At 38.7% G+C, this 16,732-nt stretch overlaps 2 protein-coding genes across 2 annotated transcripts; both read right to left on the bottom strand.

Moving 5' to 3' along the window:
- Positions 1-3,247: 3,247 nt before the first annotated feature.
- Positions 3,248-3,937, bottom strand: LOC127131216 (phosphatidylinositol-3-phosphatase myotubularin-1). The gene has a single exon (XM_051060149.1). It carries the CDS (start codon positions 3,935-3,937, stop codon positions 3,248-3,250), a length of 690 nt encoding a protein of 229 aa, XP_050916106.1.
- An 11,818-nt stretch (positions 3,938-15,755) lies between these two features.
- LOC127131215 (phosphatidylinositol-3-phosphatase myotubularin-1-like) lies at positions 15,756-16,408 on the bottom strand. The gene has a single exon (XM_051060148.1). The coding sequence runs from the start codon at positions 16,296-16,298 to the stop codon at positions 15,756-15,758; it is 543 nt and encodes a 180-aa protein (XP_050916105.1). The 5' UTR covers positions 16,299-16,408.
- Between the last annotated feature and the right edge of the window lie 324 nt (positions 16,409-16,732).

Raw genomic sequence — 16,732 nt, 5'->3', positions numbered from 1 at the left:
TTGTTATTTTAATACTAATTTAGACATATAAACCAAGATAAATTAAAAATTAAAATTAAAATAAAAACTAATATAAAAAACAGTCTATTGGACTACCAAGGACAAAAAACAGAGGAATAAACCCAGCCGCTTGGTTGTTGGGTTTCCAAATGATTGATGGATTGGGAACAAAAACTAATTAATAAAATTGCAAAGGAAGACTAAAGTAAATTTTTTTAATGGTTTTCTATGTGGCTTAAATGTCTGTTTGTTTTTTGTAAAAAAAAACAAAAGGAGAAAAGAAATGGGAGCAACAGACCCTCCTTCGTTACTCCCTCACTGTACTCGCCCTCAATCTCTTCTCTCAATCTCTCGACGCTCTCCATCATTCATCTTCAACCTTCTCTTTTCCCAAACAGTCTCTCGACCTCTCTCACTATCCTAACCTTAAACCTTATTTCCTCAAATCATCAACTAAAAAAAAAAATCCTACACTTCCAACAACAAGCACATGAAAAGGATAAAAGGAGAAGGAAAAGTTCTCACATAGGTTTCACGGCGGTGGTGAAAGGCGTGAAGAGGCTGGCCGGGAAATAGCTTGAGCAAAGGGGGGATGTGAGGTGCGGCGGTGAAGGTTTCGATTTTGGGATTTAGGGTTTCGTCTTGAGATCTCTTCGCCGTTTTTTTTCGAATTGTCCCCCTTCTCTGAATCACTTTCTTCCTTTTATCCTCACAGATTAGGGTTTTGGTTTGATGCTCAAAAGCTCAAAGAAGCAAATTCCAGAAGTGCTTTTTTTGCTCAGAAACGAGTTTGTCCTCTTTGATGCTATCTTCCGGAAACGGTAATATGGACTCTTGCTTTCTCTTCGCTTTTCGTCTCTTATTCAAATTTGGGATTTTTTTTGGAATTTCACTGCTTGATGGTTATCTTATTTACTGCAGTGAAGTCATTGGAGATTCCAAAAGCAATTTTCGGTTTTTGATTATCTCATGCAGCTGACTAATAGTTGGGCGCTTCACTTCTAAGACACTCCATATTAGTTTCTCGCTTTCAGTATATAATTCAAAAGAGAGCAAATGTGTTTCCAATGAATCAGGTGAACTCTTCTGCAGCAACTTTCTCTTTGAATTCTGAAAGATTTCCATCTTGTAATCTAGATTTTGAAACTTGGGAATTAACTCCAATAACTGCTAATCCTGTTTTATCCGATGAAATCGCAGGAACAAATTTGAGAGGTCGTGCGCTTGTGCTTTATATTTTTCGTGCAAACAAACTCCTTTGATAAGGGTGCTGTCATTCGGGCTTCCAGATGCTACACATTTGACCTTTACATAATTACCGGGATCCATACTGCCGCCTTTACTAGTGTCTGGTTACAGAAGATGTTCCTGTCAATAATGTTGTTAGGTTGCAGAAGGAAATGGCATGATATGTTTGTGGTCCAGGCTGAAGAGTGAAACATGCAGGGCCAGCCTTCCTTTTCCGCGGCTATAGAAGAAAAGCATGGCATTACAATTGCTCACAAAACCCCGATAGAAGTTGGTCAAGAAGGATAAACTTTATCGGATGGAACACTTACGGTTAATGGATAACAAACTGCGAATGCACACTTAACAAACGGCAGCAAGTTGCAGTAGAGAAGAACAACCATAAGCTGCAGTGGATTTTTAGGCGTCCAATGCTTCTAACGAGAACCGAAATCAAAGCTGTTGCCGAGACAAACTGCAAAAGCTGTCAATGGAAAATAGAAGCAGCAACAACCAAATGACATGTCACAGAGTTGCTACAAAACCGCATACCACCAAACTCCATTCAGCGGAAAACACGTGCAAGCTTCAACGACAACACCAGCTGTGGAAATTTGAACTTACAATGGGACTCGACCTTTCTACGGCATTTGTACTATGGCTAATGGTATTGGAATCATTATCCATTTTCTTTAAATTATCACGCGCGCAGGATTTAGAAGTTGAGTATGATTTTGTTAAGGATTGTTGCAGGGCCTGCTATCACTACCGTTATGACGTTTTGGGCGATACAAGGCATAGCTCCAGTTCAAGGATGTTAAGTTCCCGCAAATTGTAACAAGCTAAACATCAGAAGCAATTCACCATATAATTATTAACCAATCACAATAACAGCATCCTCGTCGTCAACCGAAGTGAGCATAACAATTAACACTCCATTATATCTTCTGCTGTGGGGAGCCAAACAATTATCAGCGGTTACAGTGAGTTTTTTTCGATGCTGTCATGTTCTTTCCAATTTTCTGTTGTGGCCTTTGTAACCGAAATATGGACTGCTGTGATGTGCTGGAAAACAAAACAGGGTTGTAATAAAATGGCCATTTCTGTGTGTATTATGCAGGTTATGGTTGATGTGATCGGTTATGGACCGGGAACAAAGAAATTGGTTGTAAGCTTCATAATAATTTGCAATTCCTTTATAACAGTTGTAGGCTTCTGAGAAATTGTTGTATTGTTTGGTTGAGTCAATTTGTCTTCCATTTGTGACGGTATCCGATCCCTTGTTTTTTTTTGGAGCGCTCTAATATTGAATTGCAGTTTTTCATTGTGCAGGCCTTAAGAAGACCATGATTCCAAAGTTTGATCATGAATAATGTCCAACACAAATGTAGAGCTCGGAATAGGATCAACTCTTCTGCACGATGCTTCGAAAATGCCTCACAAGCCCACGGCACAATGACCATCAGCCAGTGCCCCTTGTTGTTTTTGAAGGTTGCAGTCTTGGATGTTATACTAGATGAATGATTAACATGAGAATCCATATTCCTTCCCGTGATCTTAGAGTGAGAAGATTGTTAGCAAAATCAGACACATTATTGGTGGACGAAACTTTATTTCGAATAGCCGTTGTAGGTTCCTATTGTTGTATACCATGATGTGAGACATAGATCTATCATTTGCTCAAATATGTTTCTAGCCATATGCAGTTTTCCAGACTTAGCATACATAGTAATAAGATAATTATTTACAGGGAGCTTATTACCATGGAAAAATTGATAACTGTAACAGTGAACTTCCTTGACAAATCATAGACATCCAAGCTGGGATAATGTTTGAATGAGACCAATTAGAGTAACAGAGTCAATATTTAGATTCTTTTTTTTTGCAGCAGACGAAACAAATTTATGGCTTCGTCAATGTGGCAGTGAACAAAAATGACCCAACTCCCATGGCTTCGTCAATTGTTGGGGTCCAACTCCCATGGCTCCATTAGCTAATGCGTTTTTTCCTTGGTCTCGCATTAGTGATATATAGCTTTCTCCTTGCCATCAAGGTTGCTGCAAAGTGCAGCCACAAGTTTTTCATCCATGTTGCTCCTCATATTCCTCATGAGACCAACTAAAGGCTGGGAAGAACGTGCAAGAGCTGCGCCAGTAACAGGATGACACCAAGAAATTACAGGCAGTCGGCATCTTGCACGGAATTTGCAAGCCTTGAGCACTTCATCATCACTAATGCTCTTTGGAACAACCAAAGCAAATGGATAATTCTGGCACATTGTATAACTGGAATTCACACCACTTATTCTCCATAAGTCATTTGACAAGGTGAAGGACCCACTTTCAGTCATGTCCATTGAAGCATGATGTGAAACTTTGCCAATAAGTCGAAAATATTCATCTAATAAGCGCACCAACGAAGAAGTGTTCTGAAAACTGGAAGGCCCGGCCATAAAAGCATAAAGATCCCATAATATTGTTGGCTTTGTACACTTCAGTAGTGCATCATATATTGCACGTCTCTGTTTCGTACGAGGCCTAAAACCAAAGACTATAATTCTCATATCTTTCCCAATCACCTGCAGCAGTCTCTGTGTTGGTGTCTTGTCTAATTGACGAGTATTTGACTGAACCTTAACTGTTGTCTTGTTAAACTTCTCAATGGTTGCTAGCGGCTTTGAAATGTTAATGTGTTGGTTTGAATTTTGCATTTCGTTTCAAACATTGTAATCAAAGGTCCGTGAAATGAAGCAATGGCTTTGGTTTGAATGAGTTTGGTTTGTAATTAGGATGCTTTTACTTGGTGAAATATGGTTTTTTTGGAAATGCTTGAAAGCTAAATATTATTGAATGTTATGAAATGTGTGTATGTGCTATTTTGATTTGGGATGAACTATGGATGGAAAATGGATCATGTTTGGTTATAAAATGGATTTTTAGAAATAATCTAAGACTAATCTAAATATCAATCTAAATAATAATAAAAAATCCGTAAAAAACCAAATTAAAATCAAATTAATTCATAATTTGTTAAAATTACTTTCATATCAATTCTAACATTTATTTGAAAAGTAAAATCAAATAGAGTTTGAATCATTAGTAAAAATAACAATTAAAATTAAATTGAAATTTGGAATTAAACTTAATTCGAAATAAAAATCAAATTGAAAAATAAAAAAAATAAAAAAAGTTAAATAATTAAAATCCATTTTATAATCAAAAAACACCATGATCAAAAAAAGCATAGACAATGACCAATGTGTAACAAAAATATGAATGTATGCAAATGAACCTTAGGCCAAGTGCCAAACAAAAAATGAAAAAATGAAAAAAAATTCAGGACCAAAATCGGGGTATGACAGTTGCCCCTATTTAAGCGTCTTCAACTAGAGAATATGAAGCAAGACACTCTTCATATGATCATAGTGGGAGATGGTTAAATACTAAGAAGACCCGGATTTTGATCCTGAATCCCTATGACATGATGTGATATGATATGATATGATATGATATGATATGACATGATATGATATGATATGCATGGATGATTTTTCTTTTTTTTAATTTTCTTCCCTGCTAGGGATATGGTGGATCCTTGACAGGAGATGCTACTAGACAGACCAACGTGGGGAATGCTGGTGGTCCACAGGGAGACAGACAAATGGTAAGAAACAACTTGCTGGGGAGACAATCCTGCTTGGAGAATCAGGCACACACTGGGGAGTAATCAAAATGAGATTTGATTAATCGATACTTGGGATACAAGAGGTTTCGGTAGTAAGTTCACATATGACTTACTAACCCGAATCAAGGAAAAAATGCTACAACCAGTTCACATATGACCTGACAACGCTGGGGAATAATCATGGAGAAAAACTCTTCAGAACAGGTTCATGTATGACCTGACACCGGAATAAGGGTTCAACAACAGGTTCATACATGACCTGAATGGTATTGAACAAACAGAGAAAAATCTTCAGAGCAGGTTCAAGTATGACCTGACACCGGAATAAGGGTTCAACAACAGGTTCATACATGACCTGAATGGTATTGAACAAACAGAGAAAAATCTTCAGAGCAGGTTCAAGTATGACCTGACACCGGAATAAGGGTTCAACAACAAGTTCATACATGACCTGAATGGTATTGAACAAACAAAGAAAAATCTTCAGAGCAGGTTCAAGTATGACCTGACACCGGAATAAAAGCTCAACAACAGGTTCAAACATAACCTGAATAGTATTGAACAAAATTGGAAAAACTCTTCAGAGCAGATTCAAGTATGACCTGACCCCGGAATAAAAGTTCAACAACAGGTTCATATATGACCTGAATGGTATTGACAAAAATGGAAAAACTCTTCAGAGCAGGTTCGAGTATGACCTGACCCCGGAATAAAGCTCAACAACAGGTTCATACATGACCTGAATAGTATTGAACAAACAGAGAAAGAATCTTCAGAACAGGTTCATGTATGACCTGATACTGGAATAACAACAATTGGACTCTGACCGTAAGCAATGGACTACAACCACCCTTTAACGGATTTTGCCAACAACAATTGGACTTGAAAATGACCGGGAAAACCGGATGTTGGTTTAGGGATACCAAAGACAAGCTGGAACTAGAGGTCAAAGGATCTAGGATCGACAACAAGACCTGGGTCAATGCAAAATGAGCACGAAGTACATTTCGGCTATGCATGATTTGAATTTCCTTTTATGCATGATATATGAATGATCATGATTATGAGAATGCTGACACTGGGCAGACTGGGAGTTTGTAAAGGCTTTTTATGGAAGCTCATGATTCCTCAACACCGAGAACTCAACCAAATATTTTATGATAGATGTTGCCAAAGGAGGATTCTATCCAGTTTGATAACCACAACTTTGCCAATGGATCGTTTTGGAGGATTAATAAATCGTGCTAGCATAATTTCGGGCACTCGTCTTAAACTCAATAATTATTGACGTACGGCAGAATTCGTTTGAGCAGTTTGAAAGCACGAAGAAAGAGGTTCTGCCCCTCTGTGGCTCATCTTGCCCCAGTTTGTTGGGTCTTTGAAAATGTTCACCTTGAAAGTGGGTTTAAAAATAACTTGCCATGAGACTACCTCGAGATGGCTTGCCCCAAGTGTTTGAAACTTGCAATGGTTTGAACTTGACTAACCAAATGTTGGAATGGTAGACTCTTGATTGACTGTCCTTTGGATAGTTGGACTCATTGAGCTCTGAGGTGGCTTGCCCCGGTCTAAGTCTTGAAGCAAATTACTCTTGGCTAACTGAACCTTGGAGTGATTGGACTTACTGAGCTCTGAGGTGGCTTGCCCTGGTCTGATTCTTGAAGCAGATTACTCTTGGCTAGATGACCCTTAGGGTGATTAGCTCGAATTAACTAATGCTCAAAGTGATTTGCTTCTGACTAGACTTCTTTCACTTTATCAATTCTTCCACTGTATTTGGCATTTTTTTTATGCTAAATGTTGACTCGCAAATAAGATTGTGCATTCAAAAATGGTAATCTTAATGCAATGCTTATGCAAAAATTTGAACTCAAAGTTTATTGATATGAATGGGTGAAATACAGTGAACGAGTCGTTGATAAGAACACAATGGTGATCAAGTCATTCACAGTATGCAAGTTGGTGCCATCAAATGATTAACAAAAATCGTTTGGAGTCAAGTTAACACAACCTTGTTATAGTATGCTTTCAAAATAAACCCTGCCTCAATTAGGTCTTTTAAGGGTTGTAACGTGGTCTGGTTCACGGCTTTTTGAAACAAAAGGATATAAGGCTCAAAATTTATTTTTACCCCCTTCTTCTTGATGATCTCCAGTTCCTATATTCAGTTAATTCAATACACGCATTCGACTTCCAAGAGGGTTCGAAGGTGTGATGAGGATTCAAGACGAATTTTCTTGAAATGGTAGTCACCTTATTATTTTTTTTGTTGAGGATTTTGGTGACCTCTTTTGACTGATTTTCTTTATTCCCTAATTTTTCTTGGACCGCTTCTTTGAAGCTTTCGGTCCATAGGGATGCCCTGACGTTTGCCTAAGTCATTTTGTGGTATTTGACTTAGCAGACCTTTTTCAATTTTTTTTAAAAGGTGTTGACTGCCATATTATTGGTGGATGAGGATCAACCAACACTAATTTTAGCTTTTCTCAACTTCTTTGACACTTCAACATGTGCGCGAAGGATAACATGTGGTTGAACCTAAATGGAGGGTGTACATATGAACGATTTTTTTTGAAAGATCGAATGCACGATCAAACTATCTGAACATAACTACCCTGCCCCAGGTTAAGATTAAGGGTTTTAGATCCGAAATAAACACCAACTTCTAGGCTCAAAGTGGTTGACTAGGGATTAACTCCTTATCTCTTCAGTGTTTGGGGATTTGAAACAATGCCTTACATCATCGACAAGGTTTTACTCAAAAGCATACCACAACAATTTCAGGTGTTTCGTTTTCATCATCCTCCTTCCAATCTTTGTTAACACAACAGTTTGATAAACAAAAGTGAATGAGAGGAGTATTTTTGTTTTTTAACATAAATGAAAAACGAGTGAATACGAATGGATTAATTCAAAAGATGCATAAACATTTCATTAATCCTACCAACTCAAAGAAAACAACAATGCTTAAAAGCAAATAACAGTCAACATGCAATGAAAATACAAAAGAAATGCTGAAACAGCCAAATGATTGCCAGCTCTAGAGAATTGACTTCTTCAATCTTGATCCATTAACTTAGGGGAACACCCCTTGAGATCTTCGCACTTGTCCGGTCGATGGGTTAACATTTACCAACAAGCTTCCTTCTTGAAAGGCTATGTACCTGTTGTCAATCAGTTGCTGTACTTTGGCTTTGAAAGCGTCACAGTCTTCAGTTGAGTGCCCTTCTGATCCGGCATGATATCCACATTTCTCATTTGGGTTATACCCGGGTGGGTAAGGTTGTGGAACCGGCTTAAGAGACTTGGGAACCACCAACGAGTTTTGAATCAGAGGTTGTAGGAGTTGGCTATATGTCATGAGGACTGGATGTCGAGGATCATTTCTTCTTTCCAAGCCATTTTGAAACCTATGCTGATTTTGATATCTCGGGCCTTGGGCTTGTTGATTTGGATGAGGAGCAAACCAGGATTGTTGGCAATGAAGACCTGAAGGTGGTGGTTGCTGGTACAACACTTTGGGCATTGCTAACTGCTCATTTTCAGCCACTTGAAGGTTGGGATCAACAAGCCTTTTGACATTGGCAGGATGATCTTCAAATTCTTTTCCTTCAGTCTCATCGTTGAACGCAACCCTCTTGGATCCACTACTCACTTCTCCTTTTCTTTCATTGGTATAGGTCGTGACATTGGAAATACAAGGCGGTATCTCAATGCTCTTACCAGGAAACAATGATAGCTCGTTAGCCACATCCCTGACATCTTCCTTGTGGAACAAAATCTTGAGGGGTTTCAAGGGTCCTTTCCCTTTCTCATTACCTGGCTCAGAAATCAAGGTATATGTACCTGAGCCCTCCTCCTTGAGTGTTGGTGACCTTATGTCAATCAATCCTTGCAGCTTGAGCTTAAAACTCTTGCATTCCTCGATGGAGTGCCCCATTGTCCCAGTATGGTATTCGCACTTGATCTTCGGGTGATCTTCTTCAAAGACTAAGCTCTTTTTGTTAATCAGCTCTCGTACAAAGGCTTTCAGCGCTAAGCAAGAATCTAGGTCATGTCCCACTGCCCCTTTATGGAATTCACATGTTGCATTTGGATTGTACCATGACAGGTATGGTGACACCGGTGTGAGAGCTCGAGGGGTCACCAAAGCATTCTGGATTAGTTGCGGGTAGAGCTTTCTATATGGCACCGGAATTGGGTCATTGTGATCCTTGTTCCTCTTGTTCTGATTCTGATTTTTGTTCTGAACCTGGCTTTGGTGACTTTAAGGAGCAATAGCCAGAGGATGTTGATGATGACGTCTTGAGGGAGGTCCATATACTGGTAAATGAGGAGTTGCCCCATAGAACTTCCCTTGACTTGGGGTAACACCAGATGGGTGCGGGGTAGTAGCTCTCTTTGTTGCAGCAACGTATATTGGGTGACCCTCTTTTCTCAACAAGACCTGCAGGATTTCCAAGACCCATCTCATTTGGCTCTTCAAAAGATTAAGTTCCCCCTTCAGTGCTTCTTGGCTTTTTCTTAGCTCGTCCATCATCTCCTGAGACATGGTTCTTTGTTCTAACGTGTGTTGAGAATCACTTTGCTTATCACGGACAAAGGGTGGATGAGTTTTTTTTGTATTTTGTCTGGAAAATGACATGCGTTATAATGAGATGCAGATGTAATGAAATGTGAATGAATGCAATGCAAGCCATGCACATTTTTTTTTATTTTTTTTTACATGGGTTCAAAATTCCGAGGTACTGATAAATTTGATTGCTTTTCCAAAACGGGGTTCTCACCGGGTATGATCTAGGGCTTTGTTACAAAGGATCCCCAGAGTCATTGATTCACAAGAATGTTTGACGCTTACGGGAAATACTTTCCGGTCGTCAACTCCATCAAGGGAATCTATTCTGGGTGAGGTTCTCGTACCGACCCTTACGAAGTATTCACCTCGGGAGTCCGTACTACGCAACCATCGATTGGGTTCTAGACAGGATACTCAGAGTCATGGATTCAAAAGACTGTTTGACGCTTACGGAAAATACTTTCCGGTCATCAACTCCATCTGGAGAATCTATTCTGAGCGAGGTTCTCGTATCGATCCTTACGAGGTATCCACCTCGGGAATCCATACTACGCAACCATCATTTCTAGTTAGCCAAAGGTTCAATGTTCTAAAAGGTCCTTAGAGTCACGGACCCCTTTGAAACATCGGCGCTTACGAGGTATACACCTCGGGCGACAATATTTGCAAAAGAATCTACTCTAAGTGAGGTTCTCGTACCGACTCTTACGAAGTATCCACCTCGGGAGTCCGTACTACTCAACCATCATCCTATCTTATGTTTTTTTTTTCACTCTAGACTCGGGTGTAGAGTCTTTCCCACATGGTTTGCAATCAAAATCCAAGTACCCAACACGGTGGAACCAATATACAACAAATATCAATATAACAATAAAGATATTAAAAAGCAATAAATAATGGAAAAGCCACATAATTAAACAAACAAAGGCACACAGACGTCCTAACTAGGCTTGATTCACTTAGGGATTTGCCATTCCCCAGCAGAGTCGCCATCTGTCGCACCTCGAAAAAATGGGGATACGACTTCAAAGCGAAGCGCGATCGCACGCTCGCAATGATGGACTGAACAGAGTCGCCACCGAACTTTATTTATTCCTAAAAAGGAAAGGGGAAATATCGATAAAACCCAGGACAAAAGAAAGGATAAGATATGGTCATCGCAACCAATATCAGGGTTCGGGAGTCGATTACGCAAGAGGAAGGTATTAGCACCCCTCACGTCCGTTGTACTCAACGGGAACCATTAGGTCAGTTGTGTGCGTTAATGCTAGTTTGAAATGTTAGGCTTTTCTAGTTATTAGGTGGGAAAGAAAGAATAAAAGAAAGGAAAAATGTTTTTGGATTTTTTAACGAAGGACTAAACCTAAGTTTTTTATTAGTGGGCCTGACAAGATTTATAAATCCTGCTCCTACGTATCTCAATAGAGAAGTCAAGGCTTACATAGTTCTGGGTAGAAAAATGTTTGTTTGTTGGTCGATTTTAGCGAAAGCTATATTGTATTAATCGACGAAAACATTGTTTTACCCAAAACAGATGAGGAGTGGACGCATACCACACATCGAACGGATTTATAGATCTACATTCGGAAAAGCGTCGTTTATCTCTACTCAACAATCGTGGCCGAAACATTGTTTTGTATCACTTAAGACAATATATCTTTCATTTATGAAAAAGGTTTTTGATTAGTCGCACAGCGGCGAGAGAAGAGTTTGATTGGTTGGATGTATTTTGAGTGATGGCGAGAACTTGGATGAGCGAGATATACATCTCGAATCCTAGCCTCAGGAGTGCATGGTATACACCATGTTCCATTTCCATCTTTATTGAAAAAAGTTAAAATAGGAATTAAGTATTTTGGAATTTGATTGAGAAAGGGTTTGAAGAAACCGCATTGACATACGTCTCGAATCTTAACCTCAGGAGTGCATGGTATACACCATGTTCCATTTCCACCTTTATTGAAAAAGTATTAAATAAGATTTAGGTATCTTAGATTTGATTGAGAAAGGGTTTGACGAAACCACATTGACAATTTTAGACGATGGCGAGAGTTAAGATTGGCAAGGCATACGTCTCGAATCTTAACCTCAGGAGTGCATGGTATACACCATGTTCCATTTCCACATTTATTGGAAAAGTGTTAAATAAGAATTATGTATCTTGAGTTTTGTTGTAAAAATGACTTGACCTAGATCAAGTATTGATGGACGTTTGAGAAATTTGAATGAGTGTTTGAGAAGACAAAGTGGATGAATTTGGATGATGGCGAGAACTAGGATTGGCGAGATATACATCTCGAATCCTAGTCTCAGGAGTGCGTGGTATACACCACGTTCCATTTCCATCTTATTGAAAAGGGTTTAGATAGGGATTAATATTTTTGAGTTTTTATTAAGAAAAAGTGGCTTGGCGTTGGATCAAGCGTTTGGTGAAAGTTTGAAAGAAATGGAATAGAATAGGAGGGAGAAATGAATTGATTTGTTTATTGAGAAAATACTCGACGTTGGATCGAGTCATATTTTTTGATATTTTGAAATTGTTGATTTTATTCTTGTGTTAGTAGCTAACTACACAGTCAAGCAATAAAGAAATAAAATAGTACAAGATTATTACACATCGGGGGAGTGGGGTACATTTTGTCAAATGGGGATTAAAAAATCATTAAATCGATCCCAAACAACAAATAATGCATGAGTGTAAGTGCAAGAGAACCGGCTCATTGTAAGAAAGCCCAAGAGTAAGCTATGTGAGGTTGATGGCGATGCTTAAAAAGCAATCGACTTACAAGGGTGTGGAAATGGGCTCGATATTGAATCGAGAAAAAATGTGATTTTTATAATTTTAAAATGGTTTTGAATGAATGATGCAATTAAAAGAAAACAAATCTACCATAAGTATAATAAAAATATAAACAGAAAATAAAATGCTAAAAGAAAATAAAATGTTCAATATGGGTATCAAACCCACAACACTAAAGACCATAGAAACCAACCCTCTCCACCAGGCCACTTATTGACTAGTTGTTATTTTAATACTAATTTAGACATATAAACCAAGATAAATTAAAAATTAAAATTAAAATAAAAACTAATATAAAAAACAGTCTATTGGACTACCAAGGAAAAAAAACAGAGGAATAAACCCAGCCGCTTGGCTGTTGGGTTTCCAAATGATTGATGGATTGGGAACAAAAACTAATTAACAAAATTGCAAAGGAAGACTAAAGTAAATTTTTTTAATGGTTTTTTATGTGGCTTAAATGTCTGTTTGTTTTTTAAAAAAAAAACAAAAGGAGAAAAGAAATGGGAGCAACAGACCCTCCTTCGTTACTCCCTCACTGTACTCGCCCTCAATCTCTTCTCTCAATCTCTCGACGCTCTCCATCATTCATCTTCAACCTTCTCTTTTCCCAAACAGTCTCTCGACCTCTCTCACTATCCTAACCTTAAACCTTATTTCCTCAAATCATCAACTAAAAAAAAAAAATCCTACACTTCCAACAACAAGCACATGAAAAGGATAAAAGGAGAAGGAAAAGTTCTCACATAGGTTTCACGGCGGTGGTGAAAGGCGTGAAGAGGCTGGCCGGGAAATAGCTTGAGCAAAGGGGGGATGTGAGGTGCGGCGGTGAAGGTTTCGATTTTGGGATTTAGGGTTTCGTCTTGAGATCTCTTCGCCGTTTTTTTTCGAATTGTCCCCCTTCTCTGAATCGCTTTCTTCCTTTTATCCTCACAGATTAGGGTTTTGGTTTGATGCTCAAAAGCTCAAAGAAGCAAATTCCAGAAGTGCTTTTTTTGCTCAGAAACGAGTTTGTCCTCTTTGATGCTATCTTCCGGAAACGGTAATATGGACTCTTGCTTTCTCTTCGCTTTTCGTCTCTTATTCAAATTTGGGATTTTTTTTGGAATTTCACTGCTTGATGGTTATCTTGTTTACTGCAGTGAAGTCATTGGAGATTCCAAAAGCAATTTTCGGTTTTTGATTATCTCATGCAGCTGACTAATAGTTGGGCGCTCCGCTTCTAAGACACTCCATATCAGTTTCTCGCTTTCAGTATATAATTCAAAAGAGAGCAAATGTGTTTCCAATGAATCAGGTGAACTCTTCTGCAGCAACTTTCTCTTTGAATTCTGAAAGATTTCCATCTTGTAATCTAGATTTTGAAACTTGGGAATTGACTCCAATAACTGCTAATCCTGTTTTATCCGATGAAATGGCAGGAACAGATTTGAGAGGTCGTGCGCTTGTGCTTTATATTTTTCGTGCAAACAAACTCCTTTGATAAGGGTGCTGTCATTCGGGCTTCCAGATGCTACACATTTGACCTTTACATAATTACCGGGATCCATACTGCCGCCTTTACTAGTGTCTGGTTACAGAAGATGTTCCTGTCAATAATGTTGTTAGGTTGCAGAGGGAAATGGCATGATATGTTTGTGGTCCAGGCTGAAGAGTGAAACATGCAGGGTCAGCCTTCCTTTTCCGCGGCTATAGAAGAAAAGCATGGCATTACAATTGCTCACAAAACCCCGATAGAAGTTGGTCAAGAAGGATAAACTTTATCGGATGGAACACTTACGATTAATGGATAACAAACTGCGAATGCACACTTAACAAACGGCAGCAAGTTGCAGTAGAGAAGAACAACCATAAGCTGCAGTGGATTTTTAGGCGTCCAATGCTTCTAACGAGAACCGAAATCAAAGCTGTTGCCGAGACAAACTGCAAAAGCTGTCAATGGAAAATAGAAGTAGCAACAACCAAATGACATGTCACAGAGTTGCTACAAAACCGCATACCACCAAACTCCATTCAGCGGAAAACACGTGCAAGCTTCAACGACAACACCAGCTGTGGAAATTTGAACTTACAATGGGACTCGACCTTTCTACGGCATTTGTACTATGGCTAATGGTATTGGAATCATTATCCATTTTCTTTAAATTATCACGCGCGCAGGATTTAGAAGTTGAGTATGATTTTGTTAAGGATTGTTGCAGGGCCTGCTATCACTACCGTTATGACGTTTTGGGCGATACAAGGCATAACTCCAGTTCAAGGATGTTAAGTTCCCGCAAATTGTAACAAGCTAAACATCAGAAGCAATTCACCATATAATTATTAACCAATCACAATAACAGCATCCTCGTCGTCAACCGAAGTGAGCATAACAATTAACACTCCATTATATCTTCTGCTGTGGGGAGCCAAACAATTATCAGCGGTTACGGTGAGTTTTTTTCGATGCTGTCATGTTCTTTCCAATTTTCTGTTGTGGCCTTTGTAACCGAAATATGGACTGCTGTGATGTGCTGGAAAACAAAACAGGGTTGTAATAAAATGGCCATTTCTGTGTGTATTATGCAGGTTATGGTTGATGTGATCGGTTATGGACCGGGAACAAAGAAATTGGTTGTAAGCTTCATAATAATTTGCAATTCCTTTATAACAGTTGTAGGCTTCTGAGAAATTGTTGTATTGTTTGGTTGAGTCAATTTGTCTTCCATTTGTGACGGTATCCGATCCCTTGTTTTTTTTTGGAGCGCTCTAATATTGAACTGCAGTTTTTCATTGTGCAGGCCTTAAGAAGACCATGATTCCAAAGTTTGATCATGAATAATGTCCAACACCAATGTAGAGCTCGGAATGGGATCAACTCTTCTGCACGATGCTTCGAAAATGCCTCACAAGCCCACGATACAATGACCATCAGCCAATGCCCCTTGTTGTTTTTAACGGTTGCAGTCTTGGATGTTATACTAGATGAATGATTAACATGAGAATCCATCTTCCTTCCCGTGATCTTAGAGTGAGAAGATTGTTAGCAAAATCAGACACAGTATCGGTGGACGAAACTTTATTTCGAATAGCCGTTGTAGGTTGCTATTGTTGTATACCATGATGTGAGACATAGTTCTGTCATTTGCTCAAATATGTTTCTAGCCATATGCAGTTTTCCAGACTTAGCATAAATAGTAATAAGATAATTATTTACAGGGAGCTTATTACCATGGAAAAATTGATAACTGTAACAGTGAACTTCCTTGACAAATCATAGACATCCAAGCTGGGATAATGTTTGAATGAGACCAATTAGAGTAACAGAGTCAATATTTAGATTCTTTTTTTTTGCAGCAGACGAAACAAATTTATGACTTCGTCAATGTGGCAGTGAACAAAAATGACCCAACTCCCATGGCTTCGTCAATTGTTGGGGTCCAACTCCCATGGCTCCATTAGCTAATGCGTTTTTTCCTTGGTCTCGCATTAGTGATATATAGCTTTCTCCTTGCCATCAAGGTTGCTGCAAAGTGCAGCCACAAGTTTTTCATCCATGTTGCTCCTCATATTCCTCATGAGACCAACTAAAGGCTGGGAAGAACGTGCAAGAGCTGCGCCAGTAACAGGATGACACCAAGAAATTACAGGCAGTCGGCATCTTGCACGGAATTTGCAAGCCTTGAGCACTTCATCATCACTAATGCTCTTTGGAACAACCAAAGCAAATGGATAATTCTGGCACATTGTATAACTGGAATTCACACCACTTATTCTCCATAAGTCATTTGACAAGGTGAAGGACCCACTTTCAGTCATGTCCATTGAAGCATGATGTGAAACTTTGCCAATAAGTCGAAAATATTCATCTAATAAGCGCACCAACGAAGAAGTGTTCTGAAAACTGGAAGGCCCGGCCATAAAAGCATAAAGATCCCATAATATTGTTGGCTTTGTACACTTCAGTAGTGCATCATATATTGCACGTCTCTGTTTCGTATGAGGCCTAAAACCAAAGACTATAATTCTCATATCTTTCCCAATCACCTGCAGCAGTCTCTGTGTTGGTGTCTTGTCTAATTGACGAGTATTTGACTGAACCTTAACTGCTGTCTTGTTAAACTTCTAAATGGTTGCTAGCGGCTTTGAAATGTTAATGTGTTGGTTTGAATTTTGCATTTCGTTTCAAACATTGTAATCAAAGGTCCGTGAAATGAAGCAATGGCTTTGGTTTGAATGAGTTTGGTTTGTAATTAGGATGCTTTTACTTGGTGAAATATGGTTTTTTTGGAAATGCTTGAAAGCTAAATATTATTGAATGTTATGAAATGTGTGTATGTGCTATTTTGATTTGGGATGAACTATGGATGGAAAATGGATCATGTTTGGTTATAAAATGGATTTTTAGAAATAATCTAAGACTAATCTAAATATCAATCTAAATAATAATAAAAAATCCGTAAAAA

The sequence above is a fragment of the Lathyrus oleraceus genome, chromosome 3, assembly GCF_024323335.1.
Source record: "Lathyrus oleraceus cultivar Zhongwan6 chromosome 3, CAAS_Psat_ZW6_1.0, whole genome shotgun sequence".
Classification (NCBI taxonomy): Eukaryota; Viridiplantae; Streptophyta; class Magnoliopsida; order Fabales; family Fabaceae; genus Lathyrus; species Lathyrus oleraceus.
This window is presented reverse-complemented; position numbering and strand designations above follow the sequence as displayed.